At 48.0% G+C, this 19,979-nt stretch overlaps 1 protein-coding gene across 1 annotated transcript; it reads right to left on the reverse strand.

Moving 5' to 3' along the window:
* Positions 1–1,141: 1,141 nt before the first annotated feature.
* On the reverse strand, positions 1,142–19,440 carry LOC142920243 (E3 ubiquitin-protein ligase CCNB1IP1-like). The gene is made up of 4 exons (XM_076062747.1): positions 19,355–19,440; positions 7,139–7,499; positions 5,964–6,303; positions 1,142–5,386 (listed from the first exon to the last, which is right to left on the reverse strand). The coding sequence occupies exons 2-4, from the start codon at positions 7,433–7,435 to the stop codon at positions 5,172–5,174; spliced, it is 852 nt and encodes a 283-aa protein (XP_075918862.1). The 5' UTR covers positions 7,436–7,499; positions 19,355–19,440; the 3' UTR covers positions 1,142–5,171.
* Positions 19,441–19,979: the final 539 nt, after the last annotated feature.

A 19,979-nucleotide genomic window follows, 5' to 3' on the forward strand; every position in this document is an offset into this window, starting at 1 on the left:
CAAATCCAAGAGCAGGCAGAGTGGCCCTTTCATCGAATCTGGCTCTCTTCATCCTGAATTCAGCAAGTGTTGTGTTCTTGTATTCCCCGTCTCCATGCAGCTTCAAGAAGTGTTCCTTTAGTTTTGCCGGTGCAAGACTAGAGTTGCTCAACTTGGCGTTGCAAATCATGCAGATAGGACGCTCACTCCCATCACGTTCCGTGATACATGAGAATCCATGTTGTACATATTCGTCCGACCACTTTCTTCTTTTACCCGACATAGTTAGTATGGATAAAATATTAAAGAAATCACACGACGTACGACAACAACAGTCACACGTTGACTACTGAGTACGCACTAAATTCCCCGCAGCGCTGATTGGCCAAGCAGTGTAGCATGATCATCTGCAGCCAGTGATGGCCAAGCGGGCCGTGTGTGTCATCACAAATTTACACAATAATTCAAGTGTGTCCGGACCTCCGTGGCGGGGGCTCTGCCGAACCCCTGAGATCGACTCACCGAACCCCTGGGGTTCGATCGAACCCAGGTTAAGAACCACTGGTATAATAATAATAATAATACGCGAGTCTAGTGTCCTGTTTGTCAGTTAAGTTTATTTACATTTGAGCTGTGACATTGCCCCAACAATACAATCTACTGTCTTGTTTAAACAGAGTTGGCGTCGTTCCTAGTTCCCATTGCATCACGTGGCTGTTATGGTTAAATTAAGGACATTTATTTGATCCCATGTATACGTAATTTAAGTTGTTGCATCTTCACTGGTGAGATGGAGTTGTCTTCTAATCTGAAAGTTAAAGATATATGCTGGACTTGTTATTCTTGAAATGTTGGTATTTTTTTTTCATTTGAACAAAGCTCAATTTTTATGAGAGGTTTATTTTTTTCTCAATTAAGCCAACTTGCAGATGATATCCAGAATGTGAAAACTGCATGGCAATAAATTACACTTCTAATGCTGCTGTGTGTAAATAGTTATTTGTGAAGCTAGTTCATTTTAACCACAGCTTGCAATATTCACAAGCAACAAGTGATTGTGCACCACTGCCAATGCAGTATCACCAAATATTTGCTTTTGGATTTTTTATCGACCACTTCAGCCCAATTTTAAAAGTGTAGTGACGCAGTTCGGAGACAGTAGTAATTGCAGCCACCTTTATTCCACACACAATGGGGACCACACGCACCCTACGTGGGTGTACACTGTGTATATATCTCAAACAGAACCGTCTATCGTCAGCGCCACTGTCTAGCTAGAACAGTTGGCAGGCTGTCTTAGCTAGTGGCGTCCGGCGATGGTGAAGACGGCTGCGACGATGGTGGCGAGACGACAGCACGGCGAGGGAAGCCGCTTCCGGCGACAGCCCCGAGCTCTCGCCCGGGGCTCCCTCTTATCCCCCCGCCGTGGCCTGGCTCCGTCCTGGCCACGCCCCCCCTTCTGGAAGCTAAGAGCAGTTCCCAGGGCTTCCAGATGGACCCCACCATGAACTCTGTCCTAGTGGTCTTCCCCCCATGTGTACTGTCGCCTGCTGACGTGTGTACTGCCGTACACTGTATTTATCACTTTCAGTCAGCAGACGGCGCTATTACGCTACATTTGGAATGTGCTAACCCAGCGGCCCCCAACCTTTTTGGCACCAGGGACCGGTTTCGTGGAAGACATTTTTTTTCACGGACCGGGGGAGGGGGGGGGTCATCATTGGGTCTTTCCCCCTTTTCAAAGAAGCTCTCCAGCGACGTTTGTTTATTACACATTGTGGCTACTAGGGGTTAGAGCTTGTGGGCTTACTCATTGTGGCTACTAGGGGTTAGAGCTTGTGGGCTTACTCATTGTGGCTACTAGGGGGTTAGAGCTTGTGGGCTTACTCATTGTGGCTACTAGGGGTTAGAGCTTGTGGGCTTACTCATTGTGGCTACTAGGGGTTAGAGCTTGTGGGCTTACTCATTGTGGCTACTAGGGGTTAGAGCTTGTGGGCTTACTCCTTGTGGCTACTAGGGGGTTAGAGCTTGTGGGCTTACTCCTTGTGGCTACTAGGGGGTTAGAGCTTGTGGGCTTACTCATTGTGGTTACTAGGGGTTAGAGCTTGTGGGCTTACTCATTGTGGCTACTAGGGGTTAGAGCTTGTGGGCTTTATACCAACACTGTGACTGAGACAAGTGCGCAGTGCGGGAAAGAGGCGCGGACGGAAGTGGTAAATAATAAAGTAATGGGGCGGGCCACACGCGGACTCACTGCTCACCTCCTGCTGCTGTGCGGCCCGGTTCCTAACAGGGGGTTGGGGACCCCTGTGCTAACCTACCAAGCAGGGTAGGTAAGCATTCTCATTCGTGAGATTCGATATTTCAAAGTCCGTATTTGTGGCGTCCGTTGCATTAAGACGGGCAAAGTGCGTGTAATTTGGAGACGGACAAAGGCATCTCGGGGATCACAGATAGCTTGGTGGTGATGGCTATGCTGTACGTAGCCTCTAATCCAGCACCGCAGAGGCAGTGAGGGTGGCTGGACCGCACACGTTTTGCGAAAATCCCTTCCCATGGACGTCGAGGAGGTGCCACTCCCCGGCACGCCGGAAGAAGGCAGTTCAGCAAAGTGCAGACTAAATATTGTAGGTCCCTTCTGTATGCGTGAATGTTGAACTTCTTTTGCACGGTACGGAGCCAATTGTGCTAATTGGAGGTATCAACACTCATTAACTTAATTTGCAGAGGACTGCAGAGCTTGGCTAATTGTTGGTGTTGGCTCACAGCCTGTATGCCTGAGGTTCCTCAGCGATGGTGAGATGCAATTTGCATTGAATGATGACGCGATATGAAACTAAACATGAGTATTATCAATAGGTGATGTTTTAGTGCGTTAAACGATGGCTGGATCACACGCACTCAGAGGTTCTGATTTGTAATCATGTTGAAAAGCGTGTTACTAAATTTCTGCCAGTAGATGAAGGCGCTATTTTAGTCAGTATTGGCGATGTAATGTGGGTTAAAGCTTGCACACCAATTGGAGGCTTTGGAAGATAAGCCTATAGAGGTGTTTCACGATAACATGCCACGTCACTTTCATGCAGTACAGAAACAGCAGCTCGCCTGCGTTTAAGTGACTCGGTACAATGGTGAGCACAATGCTTGATAAGTAGGGACGTGCTCACCCAGCCATGGATAGAACTAAATAATGAAGCAATTCTGCTGGAGCTTTTCTTTTGTTGGCGGCAGGCTACCTATCTGTAATACCCAATTCTGACGTGGCATTGTGCTTGCCACTCACCCCTTCATGTGCCATGCCGGCCTGTTAAGGCTATATGGGGGATCTTTGTATTTGTGGAGAGAGTGAAGAGTTTTCCATACCTGGGCAGTGTGCTCATGACCAGCTCCGGTTTGACAACAGAGGTCTCATTCCGAGTCAGTCAAGCGGCATTAACTTTCCATCAGTTGCGTAAAGCTACCTGGTCTGTCACTCCCTATGAAGCTTCGATCTTCTCGGCCAGTCATGCCCTCCCTTCTCTACGCTTGCAAAATGTAAACCCCCCTAAAGGAAAATCTTCCCTGGTTAGAAACATTTAGGCTGGCCTGCCTACGATCCATCCTAGGTTTAACCAGGCTGGATTGTGTGAGGAGCTCACAGATCTTTGAAAGATCTGGACAAAATCCCATCGGTGAGCTCCTCTGGCAGGCAAGGTTGCATTAGTTGGGTCATGTAGCCCACATGCCTAAACAGCTTTTGTTCGGCCAGATAGAGGGGGCTAAACGAGCACGGCACGAGCTAGAGAAGAGATGGAGTGATGTGGTACAAGAGGATGTGGAGCTGAGTGGACTGGTACCAGTGGTGTCTAGATCGGCCTAATTGGAGGAGGCTCGTGAATGCTGCTGATGGGCAGTTGGAGGCAGCTGCCCTCCAGCAACAACGTGCAGAGCGCCGGGTGGCTGAAGCACAGCAGGTTGGCACAGTACAGGGCACAGGTGGTGCATCGGCCATTCATTTCAGTCAGTGGACTCCTGGCACCTGGGTCTGCCCCATAACCTCCTACCAACGACGACACCCGGCAACCTACCCGCCGGAAAAAAATTCACGGTGCTCAAGCGGTAAATGTCGTGGGTTTACTCTCCAGCACGCAAAGCGGCGGGATCGAAAGCGGTCGCTCATCGGCCACGGTTTATAGCAGCAGCTGTCAGAGTCGGGATCGAACCCACGACCTCCTGTAGACCGGGCGAGGTAACATCTCATAGCCACTGTGGTGATGATGATGATGAGAGAGTGAGAGAGACGCAAGCTCCAAATATACGGCAGCAGCTGTCAGAATTGGGATCGCACCTACAACCTCCTGTAGGGCTGCACGGATTCCTCCAGTATAAACAAAAGTTTCTGATGGATGTGAAAGTGACGTAACCCTGTGAGCCCCACCCGGCACGGCCAATGGGAGACGTTTGTCACTTGAACGGAGTGCGGTCGTTTAGTTACTGCCGCTGGTGGTGATCACCAAGCGGGACGTCAAACTCCACTGTCAACGTTGTGGGTTTGCTCTCCCAGAACACAATTGGTGTGCGCTAAAGTAGTAACGAATTGAAACTAAACTCAACAAATTTTTTTTCATTTTACCAGGCGAGGACCCACCGACCTACGCAGCTATTTTCATAAGCGACCCGGCCATCACAAACGATAGCTCAATGACGCGGCGTTATCGTCGTCGTGCGTGAAAATCTCCAGCGAGCGGCTCTCCGAACACAACTGACGGGGGCGACGAACCACGCGCTCGCACACGTGGACCCCGTGACGCTTGTGCACGACGTGGGGTTTTTTGTATTTGTTTGTCGCTGTAACGTTTTTACCCCGGTGCCCCCGACCACAAGTCTGTGGGAAAAGAGCTTCACAGCTTGTCGGATTCCTACCTCCAGCGTAAATAAATATTTCCGATTCGAATTCCGTTTGCACTCAGGAGGCAATCGACTGGCGGTAACGACGAGAGGCTCCTGCCAAGCGCCGCAGGGAGTAGGCAGATGACCTGCGGGCAGCGTTAAGACCACAGGAATCTGATGCGCGGTGAGGCCAGTGGGCGAGGTCCTTTCTGCGTCATTTTTTTTCACACGAGTTTTTTTTTTGGGGAACCCCTTGCGACCGCATTGGAGGGCGGGGAGGCGGGCGCGAAGGGAAGGACTCTCGTGTTGTTACCGGGGCGAGGTCACTTCCTGGCTCCGGTCACCGCGGCTTTGGCGGGGAAGGGGAAGCGGAGGAAGCCGTCGGATTGCGGCGACCTGCCCGGGGGGCTGCCGTTGAAAAACAACGGCCTCGGCGCAAACTCCGTCTCCCCGGGGCGGCAGCGCGGAGGCGTCGTCATCATCCAGCTCCACGCGTTTCCCTCCGCGCCTTGCGACGTTCGCGGGGTCGACGTCGCTGCTACCAGGGGGGGGGGGGGCGGGTGGGGGAATTAATTACATTACGTACAAAACGTCACCGTATGAACCTATCCCCATTTTCCCTGCTTGGTCGGTTCCTAACAAAGTTCAAACATATCATTATCAGAGTTGTTTCTTTTCGTTTGCATTTTTGACTGCTTGTGTTGTGGTTATTGCAAACATGATCCCTTGTATAAAGGTGTCAGTTTTTGTTGTGCCAGCCAAAAGGGTAAAAACCTATTCCTATATCTTGTTACTGGCAGAGGAGGTCTCATAATGTAAAGGCTTACCCCGAGCCCTCAATACTCCCTGATGGTGCGCTGTTTTTGAGTTGTACGCCTTTTGGCGTCTTCTGGTCCAACACCAGTGGAGACTAGGCTCTAAGAAAAGCCGTCTCGGGTGTGGACCAATCAAATTCAAGGACACTGCCAATATTATTATCAGAGTTGTCTCTTTTTTGTTTGCATTTTGACTGCTTGTGTTGTGGTTATTGCAAACATGATGCCTTGAATAAAGGTATCAGTTTTTGTGCCAGCTAAAAGGGTAAAAACCTATTACTAAAGTTCAAACGGCCCTACCGAATCTCACTATGAACGGCGAGGACGCCGCGCCGTTCGGAGCCTCCTCCTCCTCCGCGCGTCTCCCCTCGTCGATAGCGTAGGATCGCAGGCGGAGGCGATCGTACGAGACCTGCAGTTTCTTCTGCTCCCGGTCCCTCTCCAGCAGTTTCTCGGCAGCCTCGTTGTACCTCTTCTTGAACTTGGCCAGCTCGCTCTTGGCAAGCGAGAACTGCCGCTTCAGAGTGGCGACCTCCGTGACCTTGTTCTGGATCTCCTGCTTGAAGCGGTCCTCAGACTGCACCCTGAGCCTCTTTGATTTCGCGGCCAAGTGTTCCTGATACAGTCTCTCCTGGTGCATCTGCGAGATGGAAAATTTGATGGAATGTATTTTTAATCGGTTAAAGAGCCGTACGCGCAAGGGGACTTACGTGTAGAAGAATAACTCGGTTAATCATGCCTCTGGGAACGACGAAGCTCCAAAAAAATATCGAAAGAATGAAAACAAATATTCATAATTTTCGATTTAAAGCTTTCGTGACTGCAGGGATTCATCTTCTGGGTTCTTTCGGTAAGGTCACGTAGAATGGAGATAAAATAATAACAGAATTTATTCTGTAATAATAAAAAAATTAAAATAATAACAGAATAAATTCTGTTATTATTTTTATTATTTTATCTCCATTCTACGTGACTTTGCTGAAAGAACCCAGAAGAAAAATATTCATAAATCACGCAAATTAATTCAAGAGTGACATCTTAAACGCTGTACATGTTCTAAGTAGTGCCACCGATAATAGACGGACTAAATATTAACTGCGTCATTCCAATGGTGCTCGCTAAATAAAGAAGTGCCTCCAAGTCTTTTTGTCTCCGAGTTAGTCACTACTTATGTTTGGAGTTTGCACGTTCTCCCAGTGGCCGTGTGGATTTTCTCCAGGTCCTCTGGTTTTTCCCTCCCAATGTTTAGAAACAACATCTAACGCGTTTTAGAGTATTTGACTGCTGTAAATTTCCACGTGATGATAACAGCCGCTTGGGTTGGGCTATCATTTGTGATGGCCAGGTCGCTTCTGCAAAAAAAAGAGGTTACGTAGCTCAGTGGGACTTTATCCGCTAAAATATAAAACATTTCAGTTTGTTACTTTTTAAAAATAATTTTTATTTTTAAAAAGTCACCGATCCGTCGCCGATACCTGAAAGATCCAGAATGAAAGCGCCCGCGAACATATCTCCTGGATGACGTCCGGCCCTAGGCCCGCCAGCACCATGGACTTGTGCTCCTCGGGGGGGTTCAAGCAGACCCGCACCACGTCCAGGCTGCCGCGCGGCAAGGCGCCGCACGCCGGGCAGGCGACCGCCCCCATCTTGAACTCGCGTTCGCCGTCCTCGTCGCAAAAGAGGTGCGAGCAGGAGGTGACCCAGGCGAAGTCGCCAACAATGCGCCGGCACTTCCTCAAGTTGCACACCAGAATTTCTTCGTGCGCCGACATTTCCTCCCCGCCTGACCACTGGCCGCGGGGGGCCGCCAGTTCTTCTGTTCCAGTCGCCGCCGTTCTGGTTGAGGGAAACGAATCGCGGGTGAAACACGTTTAGCATGGAGTGCGCGAAATGCGTTCGCGTTTTTTTTTTGCGAGCTCCTGCAGTTTATTGACCGGCTGAGAGCTCCAGAGAGAGCACCGGGGTGCGGTCTCGTTCGTTAAGGGCGGCGAGAGATCTTGGTCAGCGTAATGACGGAAGCAAGTGAGGTAAAGTACGATGGCGAAGCAAACAGAATTCAGTTGGGAGAGCGACGGTTTTAGAGGATAAATTGCTGAGCAGGGGGAGTGTTCTGACCTGCGGTTTGGTGAGTGGGTGGATGAGTTTGTGGGTGAGTGAGCGAAATTGTAAGTGGCTGATGGGCTGGGTGTATGCACGTTGAACTTATTTCACACCGTACAGAGCGAACCGTGCTAATCGGAGGTACGGGTAGAGGACAAGAAACTAAACACAAAGACCAGTGCAAAAGAAATTAGTTTTCAATCAAGATGATTTTAAAATGCACAGTTTCAGTGGATTCCTAATAGCAGAAGGAAAATGGTTCCAGACAAACGCAGAAGCGCATCTGAACGTGCGCAACGCTTGCCCAAAAACCTCTGCGAGGGTGAGTGTGTTGTGACCTGCAGGGTGGTGGGGTGAGTGGATGGGTTTCTGGGTGAGTGAACTTGTCAGTGGCTGACTGGTTCAGTGAGTGTCTTGTTGTGCCTGCAGTTTGGTGAGTGGGTGGGTGAGTTAGTGGGTGAGTGAGCCTGTGAGTGGCCGACTGGCTTTAGTGTGCTGTCGTGACCTGCAATGTGGTGAGTGGGTAGGTGGATGCGTTCGTGGGTGAGTGAACTAGTCAGTGGCTGGTTGGCTCAGTGAGTGTCTTGTTGTGCTTGCAGTTTGGTGAGTGGGTGCAAGTGAATTAGTGGGTGAGTGAGCCTGTCAGTGGCTGGCTGGCTTAGCGTGCTGTCGTAACCTTCAATGTGATGAGTGGGTGGTTGGATGAGTGAGTTAGTGGGTGAGGGAGCTTGTCAGTGGCTGACTAGCTGCGCGAATGTGCTGCTGTGACCTGCAGTGTGGTGGGTGAGTGAGTTAATGGGTGAGTGAGCTTGTCAGTGGCTGACTGGCTGTGTTGAGTCCTCACCACTTGAGATTGGGACGAATTGGGGAGGCTTTCGTTCCAGAAGTCGATTGACAATGGCAGAGGATAATGACTGCATGCCACACTCAATGTGCCGTCTGTATTCATCCGTATTGTTAATGTATGAATACGCCTGTTGCTCAGGAAAGCACCACTGAGTCTCAACTCTTCTTCAGGAGGGGTCCTGCCAAGTTTGCACAAGAGGGGGCGATGTTGCTGTGATCCCCCCACTGAGCCATTTCCAGGTAATCTGTTAGCTTTGGGATGTGGTTCTGGCAAGTACCAGTTCCACTGTGTTTGTGGGTTTAGCTATGGGAGGGAAACTCGGAGGAAACCAATGGAGATCACACACATGCCACTGTAGTACAGAGAGTGATCACACAAACCATTGCCGGACAGCTGGGATCACTCCGTGTACAGTGCTGTACAGTATCTATATGTGTAGGGGCCATCCCTTTCGTGCGTACGCAAAAATCCGTCAAAACCTGACCCCGTACGCACGCGGGCTTTTTACACACCCCCCCCCCCACCTGCCTACGTATGTTCGCCTTACGCATCACCCCCCCACCCCCTAGAATCCTGTAGAACGGCCGATATGTAATCCACGCAGAAACGATCAATTATTAATATGAACGTGTTTAAGCAAACAGATAGTCCACCGCCGGCTGCATTATCGAGGTTTCAACCCCCCCCCCCCCCTGTTTCCTATGCGTACATTGTGAGTAGACCCCCCCATACGCAAGCGTACGCATTTTGGGTAACCCCCTCCATGACAACGAACTAAATGGATGGCCCCGTATCGGGAAAAATCGGAGGACCCTGAGACAAATCCACGCAATCAACATGGGGAGAGAGACGCAGACTCCAAATATACAGCAGCAGGAGCAAGCGTGCTCAGGGCCTGGGCGCAAACCGACGATCTCCTGTAAGCCAGGCGAGGTAATTAAAATCTCCTAGTCACCTTGATGACAACAGGCGAGGTAGTTAACATCTCCTAGTCACCTTGATGACAACAGGCGAGGTAGTTAACATCTCCTAGTCACCTTGATGACAACAGGCAAGGTAGTTAACATCTCCTAGTCACCTTGATAACAACAGGCGAGGTAGTTAACATCTCCTAGTCACCATGATGACAACAGGCGAGGTAGTTAACATCTCCTAGTCACCTTGATGACAACAGGCGAGGTAGTTAACATCTCCTAGTCACCTTGATGAGAACAGGCGAGGTAGTTAACATCTCCTAGTCACCGTGATGATGACAGGCGAGGTAGTTAACATCTCCTAGTCACCATGATGATAACAGGCGAGGTAGTTAACATCTTCTAGTCACCGTGATGACAGGCGAGGTAGTTAACATCTCCTAGTCACCGTGATGATAACAGGCGAGGTAGTTAACATCTCCTAGTCACCGTGATTATGACAGGCGAGGTAGTTAACATCTCCTAGTCACCGTGATGATAACAGGCGAGGTAGCTAACATCTCCTAGTCACCGTGATGATAACAGGCGAGGTAGTAAACATCTCCTAGTCACCGTGATGACAACAGGTGAGGTAGTTAACATCTTCTAGTCACCATCATAACAGGCGAGGTAGTTAACATATCCTAGTCACCGTGATGACAACAGGCGAGGCAGTTAACATCTCCTAGTCACCGTGATGATGACAGGCGAGGTAGTTAACATCTCCTAGTCACCGTGATGATGACAGGGAAGGTAGTTAACAATCTCCTAGTCACCGTGATGATAACAGGCGAGGTAGTTAACATCTCCTAGTCACCGTGATGATAACAGGCGAGGTAGTTAACATCTCTTAGTCACCGTGATTGACAGGCGAGGTAGTTAACATCTCCTAGTCACCTTGATGACAACAGGCGAGGTAGTTAACATCTCCTAGTCACGGTGATGATGACAGGCGAGGTAGTTAACATCTCCTAGTCACCGTGATGATAACAGGCGAGGTAGTTAACATCTCCTAGTCACTGTGATGATAACAGGCGAGGTAGTTAACATCTCCTAGTCACCGTGATGACGACAGGCAAGGTAGTTAACATCTCCTAGTCACCATGATGATAACAGGCGAGGTAGTTAACATCTCCTAGTCACTGTGATGATAACAGGCGAGGCAGTTAACATCTACTAGTCACCGTGATGATGACAGGCGAGGTAGTTAACATCTCCTAGTCACCGTGATGATAACAGGCGAGGTAGTTAACATCTCCTAGTCACCGTGATGATAACAGGCGAGGTAGTTAACATCTCCTAGTCACCGTGATGATGACAGGCGAGGTAGTTAACATCTCCTAGTCACCATGATGACAACAGGCGAGGTAGCTAACATCTCCTAGTCACCGTGATGATAACAGGCGAGGTAGTTAACATCTCCTAGTCACCGTGATGACAGGCGAGGTAGTAAACATCTCCTAGTCACCTTGATGACAACAGGTGAGGTAGTTAACATCTCCTAGTTACCGTGATGATAACAGGCGAGGTAGTTAACATCTCCTAGTCACCGTGATGATGACAGGGAAGGTAGTTAACATCTCTTAGTCACCATGATTATGACAGGCAAGGTAGTTAACATCTCCTAGTCACCGTGATTATGACAGGCGAGGTAGTTAACATCTCCTAGTCACCGTGATGATAACAGGCGAGGTAGCTAACATCTCCTAGTCACCGTGATGATAACAGGCGAGGTAGTTAACATCTCCTAGTCACCGTGATGACAGGCGAGGTAGTTAACATCTCCTAGTCACCTTGATGACAACAGGTGAGGTAGTTAACATCTCCTAGTTACCGTGATGATAACAGGCGAGGTAGTTAACATCTCCTAGTCACCGTGATGATGACAGGGAAGATAGTTAACATCTCTTAGTCACCGTGATTATGACAGGCAAGGTAGTTAACATCTCCTAGTCACCTTGATGACAACAGGCGAGGTAGTTAACATCTCCTAGTCACCTTGATGACAACAGGCGAGGTAGTTAACATCTCCTAGTCACCTTGATGACAACAGGCGAGGTAGTTAACATCTCCTAGTCACCGTGATGATGACAGGCGAGGTAGATAACATCTCCTAGTCACCATGATGATAACAGGCGAGGTAGTTAACATCTTCTAGTCACCGTGATGACAGGCGAGGTAGTTAACATCTCCTAGTCACCGTGATGATAACAGGCGAGGTAGTTAACATCTCCTAGTCACCGTGATTATGACAGGCGAGGTAGTTAACATCTCCTAGTCACCGTGATGATAACAGGCGAGGTAGCTAACATCTCCTAGTCACCGTGATGATAACAGGCGAGGTAGTAAACATCTCCTAGTCACCGTGATGACAACAGGTGAGGTAGTTAACATCTTCTAGTCACCATCATAACAGGCGAGGTAGTTAACATATCCTAGTCACCGTGATGACAACAGGCGAGGCAGTTAACATCTCCTAGTCACCGTGATGATGACAGGCGAGGTAGTTAACATCTCCTAGTCACCGTGATGATGACAGGGAAGGTAGTTAACATCTCCTAGTCACCGTGATGATAACAGGCGAGGTAGTTAACATCTCCTAGTCACCGTGATGATAACAGGCGAGGTAGTTAACATCTCTTAGTCACCGTGATTGACAGGCGAGGTAGTTAACATCTCCTAGTCACCTTGATGACAACAGGCGAGGTAGTTAACATCTCCTAGTCACGGTGATGATGACAGGCGAGGTAGTTAACATCTCCTAGTCACCGTGATGATAACAGGCGAGGTAGTTAACATCTCCTAGTCACCGTGATGATAACAGGCGAGGTAGTTAACATCTCCTAGTCACCGTGATGACGACAGGCAAGGTAGTTAACATCTCCTAGTCACCATGATGATAACAGGCGAGGTAGTTAACATCTCCTAGTCACTGTGATGATAACAGGCGAGGCAGTTAACATCTCCTAGTCACCGTGATGATGACAGGCGAGGTAGTTAACATCTCCTAGTCACCGTGATGATAACAGGCGAGGTAGTTAACATCTCCTAGTCACCGTGATGATAACAGGCGAGGTAGTTAACATCTCCTAGTCACCGTGATGATGACAGGCGAGGTAGTTAACATCTCCTAGTCACCATGATGACAACAGGCGAGGTAGCTAACATCTCCTAGTCACCGTGATGATAACAGGCGAGGTAGTTAACATCTCCTAGTCACCGTGATGACAGGCGAGGTAGTTAACATCTCCCAGTCACCTTGATGTCAACAGGTGAGGTAGTTAACATCTCCTAGTTACCGTGATGATAACAGGCGAGGTAGTTAACATCTCCTAGTCACCGTGATGATGACAGGGAAGGTAGTTAACATCTCTTAGTCACCGTGATTATGACAGGCAAGGTAGTTAACATCTCCTAGTCACCGTGATGATAACAGGCATGGTAGTTAACATCTCCTAGTCACCTTGATGACAACAGGCGAGGTAGTTAACATCTCCTAGTCACCTTGATGACAACAGGCGAGGTAGTTAACATCTCCTAGTCACCGTGATGATGACAGGCGAGGTAGTTAACATCTCCTAGTCACCATGATGATAACAGGCGAGGTAGTTAACATCTTCTAGTCACCGTGATGACAGGCGAGGTAGTTAACATCTCCTAGTCACCGTGATGATAACAGGCGAGGTAGTTAACATCTCCTAGTCACCGTGATTATGACAGGCGAGGTAGTTAACATCTCCTAGTCACCGTGATGATAACAGGCGAGGTAGCTAACATCTCCTAGTCACCGTGATGATAACAGGCGAGGTAGTAAACATCTCCTAATCACCGTGATGACAACAGGTGAGGTAGTTAACATCTTCTAGTCACCATCATAACAGGCGAGGTAGTTAACATATCCTAGTCACCGTGATGACAACAGGCGAGGCAGTTAACATCCTAGTCACCGTGATGATGACAGGCGAGGTAGTTAACATCTCCTAGTCACCGTGATGATGACAGGGAAGGTAGTTAACATCTCCTAGTCACCGTGATGATAACAGGCGAGGTAGTTAACATCTCCTAGTCACCGTGATGATAACAGGCGAGGTAGTTAACATCTCTTAGTCACCGTGATTGACAGGCGAGGTAGTTAACATCTCCTAGTCACCTTGATGACAACAGGCGAGGTAGTTAACATCTCCTAGTCACGGTGATGATGACAGGCGAGGTAGTTAACATCTCCTAGTCACCGTGATGATAACAGGCGAGGTAGTTAACATCTCCTAGTCACCGTGATGATGACAGGCGAGGTAGTTAACATCTCCTAGTCACCATGATGACAACAGGCGAGGTAGCTAACATCTCCTAGTCACCGTGATGATAACAGGCGAGGTAGTTAACATCTCCTAGTCACCGTGATGACAGGCGAGGTAGTTAACATCTCCTAGTCACCTTGATGACAACAGGTGAGGTAGTTAACATCTCCTAGTTACCGTGATGATAACAGGCGAGGTAGTTAACATCTCCTAGTCACCGTGATGATGACAGGGAAGGTAGTTAACATCTCTTAGTCACCGTGATTATGACAGGCAAGGTAGTTAACATCTCTTAGTCACCGTGATTATGACAGGGAAGGTAGTTAACATCTCTTAGTCACCGTGATTATGACAGGCAAGGTAGTTAACATCTCCTAGTCACCTTGATGACAACAGGCGAGGTAGTTAACATCTCCTAGTCACCTTGATGACAACAGGCGAGGTAGTTAACATCTCCTAGTCACGTTGATGACAACAGGCGAGGTAGTTAACATCTCCTAGTCACCGTGATGATGACAGGCGAGGTAGATAACATCTCCTAGTCACCATGATGATAACAGGCGAGGTAGTTAACATCTTCTAGTCACCGTGATGACAGGCGAGGTAGTTAACATCTCCTAGTCACCGTGATGATAACAGGCGAGGTAGTTAACATCTCCTAGTCACCGTGATTATGACAGGCGAGGTAGTTAACATCTCCTAGTCACCGTGATGATAACAGGCGAGGTAGCTAACATCTCCTAGTCACGGTGATGATGACAGGCGAGGTAGTTAACATCTCCTAGTCACCGTGATGATAACAGGCGAGGTAGTTAACATCTCCTAGTCACCGTGATGATAACAGGCGAGGTAGTTAACATCTCCTAGTCACCGTGATGACGACAGGCAAGGTAGTTAACATCTCCTAGTCACCATGATGATAACAGGCGAGGTAGTTAACATCTCCTAGTCACTGTGATGATAACAGGCGAGGCAGTTAACATCTCCTAGTCACCGTGATGATGACAGGCGAGGTAGTTAACATCTCCTAGTAACCGTGATGATAACAGGCGAGGTAGTTAACATCTCCTAGTCACCGTGATGATAACAGGCGAGGTAGTTAACATCTCCTAGTCACCGTGATGATGACAGGCGAGGTAGTTAACATCTCCTAGTCACCATGATGACAACAGGCGAGGTAGCTAACATCTCCTAGTCACCGTGATGATAACAGGCGAGGTAGTTAACATCTCCTAGTCACCGTGATGACAGGCGAGGTAGTTAACATCTCCTAGTCACCTTGATGACAACAGGTGAGGTAGTTAACATCTCCTAGTTACCGTGATGATAACAGGCGAGGTAGTTAACATCTCCTAGTCACCGTGATGATGACAGGGAAGGTAGTTAACATCTCTTAGTCACCGTGATTATGACAGGCAAGGTAGTTAACATCTCCTAGTCACCGTGATGATAACAGGCATGGTAGTTAACATCTCCTAGTCACCTTGATGACAACAGGCGAGGTAGTTAACATCTCCTAGTCACCTTGATGACAACAGGCGAGGTAGTTAACATCTCCTAGTCACCGTGATGATGACAGGCGAGGTAGTTAACATCTCCTAGTCACCATGATGATAACAGGCGAGGTAGTTAACATCTTCTAGTCACCGTGATGACAGGCGAGGTAGTTAACATCTCCTAGTCACCGTGATGATAACAGGCGAGGTAGTTAACATCTCCTAGTCACCGTGATTATGACAGGCGAGGTAGTTAACATCTCCTAGTCACCGTGATGATAACAGGCGAGGTAGCTAACATCTCCTAGTCACCGTGATGATAACAGGCGAGGTAGTAAACATCTCCTAGTCACCGTGATGACAACAGGTGAGGTAGTTAACATCTTCTAGTCACCATCATAACAGGCGAGGTAGTTAACATATCCTAGTCACCGTGATGACAACAGGCGAGGCAGTTAACATCTCCTAGTCACCGTGATGATGACAGGCGAGGTAGTTAACATCTCCTAGTCACCGTGATGATGACAGGGAAGGTAGTTAACATCTCCTAGTCACCGTGATGATAACAGGCGAGGTAGTTAACATCTCCTAGTCACCGTGATGATAACAGGCGAGGTAGTTAACATCTCTTAGTCACCGTGATTGACAGGCGAGGTAGTTAACATCTCCTAGTCACCTTGATGACAACAGGCGAGGTAGTTAACATCTCCTAGTCACGGTGATGATGACAGGCGAGGTAGTTAACATCTCCTAGTCACCGTGATGATAACAGGCGAGGTAGTTAACATCTCCTAGTCACCGTGATGATAACAGGCGAGGTAGTTAACATCTCCTAGTCACCGTGATGACGACAGGCAAGGTAGTTAACATCTCCTAGTCACCGTGATGATAACAGGCGAGGTAGTTAACATCTCCTAGTCACTGTGATGATAACAGGCGAGGCAGTTAACATCTCCTAGTCACCGTGATGATGACAGGGAAGGTAGTTAACATCTCTTAGTCACCGTGATTATGACAGGCAAGGTAGTTAACATCTCCTAGTCACCGTGATGATAACAGGCATGGTAGTTAACATCTCCTAGTCACCTTGATGACAACAGGCGAGGTAGTTAACATCTCCTAGTCACCTTGATGACAACAGGCGAGGTAGTTAACATCTTCTAGTCACCGTGATGACAGGCGAGGTAGTTAACATCTCCTAGTCACCGTGATGATAACAGGCGAGGTAGTTAACATCTCCTAGTCACCGTGATTATGACAGGCGAGGTAGTTAACATCTCCTAGTCACCGTGATGATAACAGGCGAGGTAGCTAACATCTCCTAGTCACCGTGATGATAACAGGCGAGGTAGTAAACATCTCCTAGTCACCGTGATGACAACAGGTGAGGTAGTTAACATCTTCTAGTCACCATCATAACAGGCGAGGTAGTTAACATATCCTAGTCACCGTGATGACAACAGGCGAGGCAGTTACCATCTCCTAGTCACCGTGATGATGACAGGCGAAGTAGTTAACATCTCCTAGTCACCGTGATGACAGGGAAGGTAGTTAACATCTCCTAGTCACCGTGATGATAACAGGCGAGGTAGTTAACATCTCCTAGTCACCGTGATGATAACAGGCGAGGTAGTTAACATCTCTTAGTCACCGTGATTGACAGGCGAGGTAGTTAACATCTCCTAGTCACCTTGATGACAACAGGTGAGGTAGTTAACATCTCCTAGTCACGGTGATGATGACAGGCGAGGTAGTTAACATCTCCTAGTCACCGTGATGACGACAGGCAAGGTAGTTAACATCTCCTAGTCACCGTGATGACGACAGGCAAGGTAGTTAACATCACCTAGTCACCTTGATGACAACAGGTGAGGTAGTTAACATCTCCTAGTCACGGTGATGATGACAGGCGAGGTAGTTAACATCTCCTAGTCACCGTGATGATAACAGGCGTGGTAGTTAACATCTCCTAGTCACCGTGATGACGACAGGCAAGGTAGTTAACATCACCTAGTCACCGTGATTATGACAGGCGAGGTAGTTAACATCTCCTAGTCACCGTGATGACAACAGGCGAGGTAGTTAACATCTCCTAGTCACCGTGATAATAACAGGCGAGGTAGTTAACATCTCCTAGTCACCGTGATGACAGGCGAGGTAGTTAACATCTCCTAGTCACCTTGATGACAACAGGTGAGGTAGTTAACATCTCCTAGTTACCGTGATGATAACAGGCGAGGTAGTTAACATCTCCTAGTCACCGTGATTATGACAGGTGAGGTAGTTAACATCTCCTAGTCACCGTGATGATGACAGGCGAGGTAGTTAACATCTCCTAGTCACCGTGATGATAACAGGCGAGGTAGTTAACATCTCTTAGTCACCGTGATTATGACAGGCGAGGTAGTTAACATCTCCTAGTCACCGTGATGACAACAGGCGAGGTAGTTAACATCTCCTAGTCACCGTGATGATGACAGGCGAGGTAGTTAACATCTACTAGTCACCGTGATGACAACAGGCGAGGTAGTTAACATCTCCTAGTCACTGTGATTATGACAGGTGAGGTAGTTAACATCTCCTAGTCACCGTGATGATGACAGGCGAGGTAGTTAACATCTCCTAGTCACCGTGATGATAACAGGAGAGGTAGTTAACATCTCCTAGTCACCGTGATGATAACAGGCGAGGTAGTTAACATCTCCTAGCACATTCCAAACACTGCACAGCAATCGAATCGCTGGGGATGGGAGGGGGGGGTGTAAAACGTCGTATTTCCAAGCAAAGTAAAATGTTGTGGACCCCATGAGGCTGATGAAAGTTTCGCCCTCACGAAAGCGACGCTGGGTCGTGGCTCACAGGGCGATACCAAATAAAAAATAAAATAAATGAATTAAATCCATCGCCTCACAACTTTTTGAGGGTTTCCCGCGCTTTTTTTTATTGTTTGTGTTTAGTGAGACACCACGTCTGAGGGTAACCCTCAGACGTGGTGTGTGTGTGTGAGATTGTCTGCCTGTGTGTGTGAGATTGTCAGTCTGTGTGTGTGAGATTATCAGTCTGTGTGTGTGTGAGATTGTCTGCCTGTGTGTGTGTGAGATTGTCTGCCTGTGTGTGTGAGATTGTCTGCCTGTGTGTGTGGGTGAGATTGTCTGCCTGTGTGTGTGTGAGATTGTCAGTCTGTGTGTTTGTGTGAGATTGTCTGCCTGTGTGTGTGTGAGGTTGTCAGTGTGTGTGTGAGATTGTCTGCCTGTGTGTGTGAGGTTGTCTGCCTATGTGTGTGTGAGAGATTGTCAGTGTGTGTGAGATTGTCAGTGTGTGTGAGATTGTCAGCCTGTGTGTGTGAGGTTGTCTGCCTATGTGTGTGTGAGAGATTGTCAGTGTGTGTGAGATTGTCAGTGTGTGTGAGATTGTCAGCCTGTGTGTGTGTGTGAGATTGTCAGTGTGTGTGTGTGAGATTGTCAGTCTCTGTGTGTGTGAGATTGTCAGTGTGTGTGTGTGAGATTGTCTGCCTGTGTGTGTGTGAGATTGTCAGTGTGTGTGAGTGTGAGGTTGTCAGTGTGTGTGTGTGAGATTGTCAGTCTGTGTGTGTGAGGTTGTCAGTGTGTGTGTGAGTGTGAGGTTGTTAGTGTGTGTGTGAGGTTGTCAGTGTGTGTGTGTGTGTGAGGTTGTCACTGTGTGTGTGTGAGATTGTCAGTGTGTGTGAGTGTGAGGTTGTCAGTGTGTGTGAGTGTGAGGTTGTCAGTGTGTGTGTGTGAGTGTGAGGTTGTCAGTGTGTGTGTGAGGTTGTCAGTGTGTGTGAGTGTGAGGTTGTCAGTGTGTGTGTGTGAGTGTGAGGTTGTCAGTGTGTGTGTGTGAGGTTGTCACAGTGTGTGTGTGTGAGGTTGTCACAGTGTGTATGAGTGTGAGGTTGTCAGTGTGTATGTAAGTGTGAGGTTGTCACAGTGTGTGTGTGAGTGTGAGGTTGTCACAGTGTGAGTGTGAGGTTGTCTCTGACCCTGGTGAATCTTCGTCGTTGTCAAGGCCGCAGGCTTCACCTCCCTCACGACTCTCAAAATGGCGGCGAGCGAGGAGGGGGAGGAGCCAGAAAACTCCGCGTCACGTGGGAGGGGAGAAACTGAAACCTGATTGGCTCCAAGGCGGAGAGATTTTTATTTTTTTTACGGGAAAACTTTATTCTTTTTAACCGTACGACGGATTTACAAAACTCACCATCAACAATAAACACTCGCGTTGGCATTGGCGCGGTCTGAAAAAAAAACAAATTTTTATTGGTTATGTAAATATTTAAAAAACGCAGTAATATCAGAAATCTCATCTTGAGTAACAAAAAAATGACCCAAATGATATTCCGTATTCTTAGCTCTTTCGGTAAAGTCACGTTGAAGGGAAACAATAAAATAATAAAATATATATGAAACAATAAAAATTCTCACGACGTTTTGACCATAACACAAACGGTCGTCATCAGGTGTGTCGGTTTGCATAAATTTATTTATTTTTAAACGGTGTATTTATTTATTTATAAACGTTAGCACCACGCGCAGCGATTTGGCAGTTTATTTAGAAGGACTAGTCCATCTATGTTCTGAAAAGAGGAGGGAGGAGACGAAAAATGTAAT

Source organism: Petromyzon marinus, unplaced genomic scaffold (assembly GCF_048934315.1).
Source record: "Petromyzon marinus isolate PM22_M1 ecotype Great Lakes invasive population unplaced genomic scaffold, UKy_Petmar_22M1.pri1.0 PM_G_Scaffold_7, whole genome shotgun sequence".
Taxonomy (NCBI): Eukaryota; Metazoa; Chordata; class Hyperoartia; order Petromyzontiformes; family Petromyzontidae; genus Petromyzon; species Petromyzon marinus.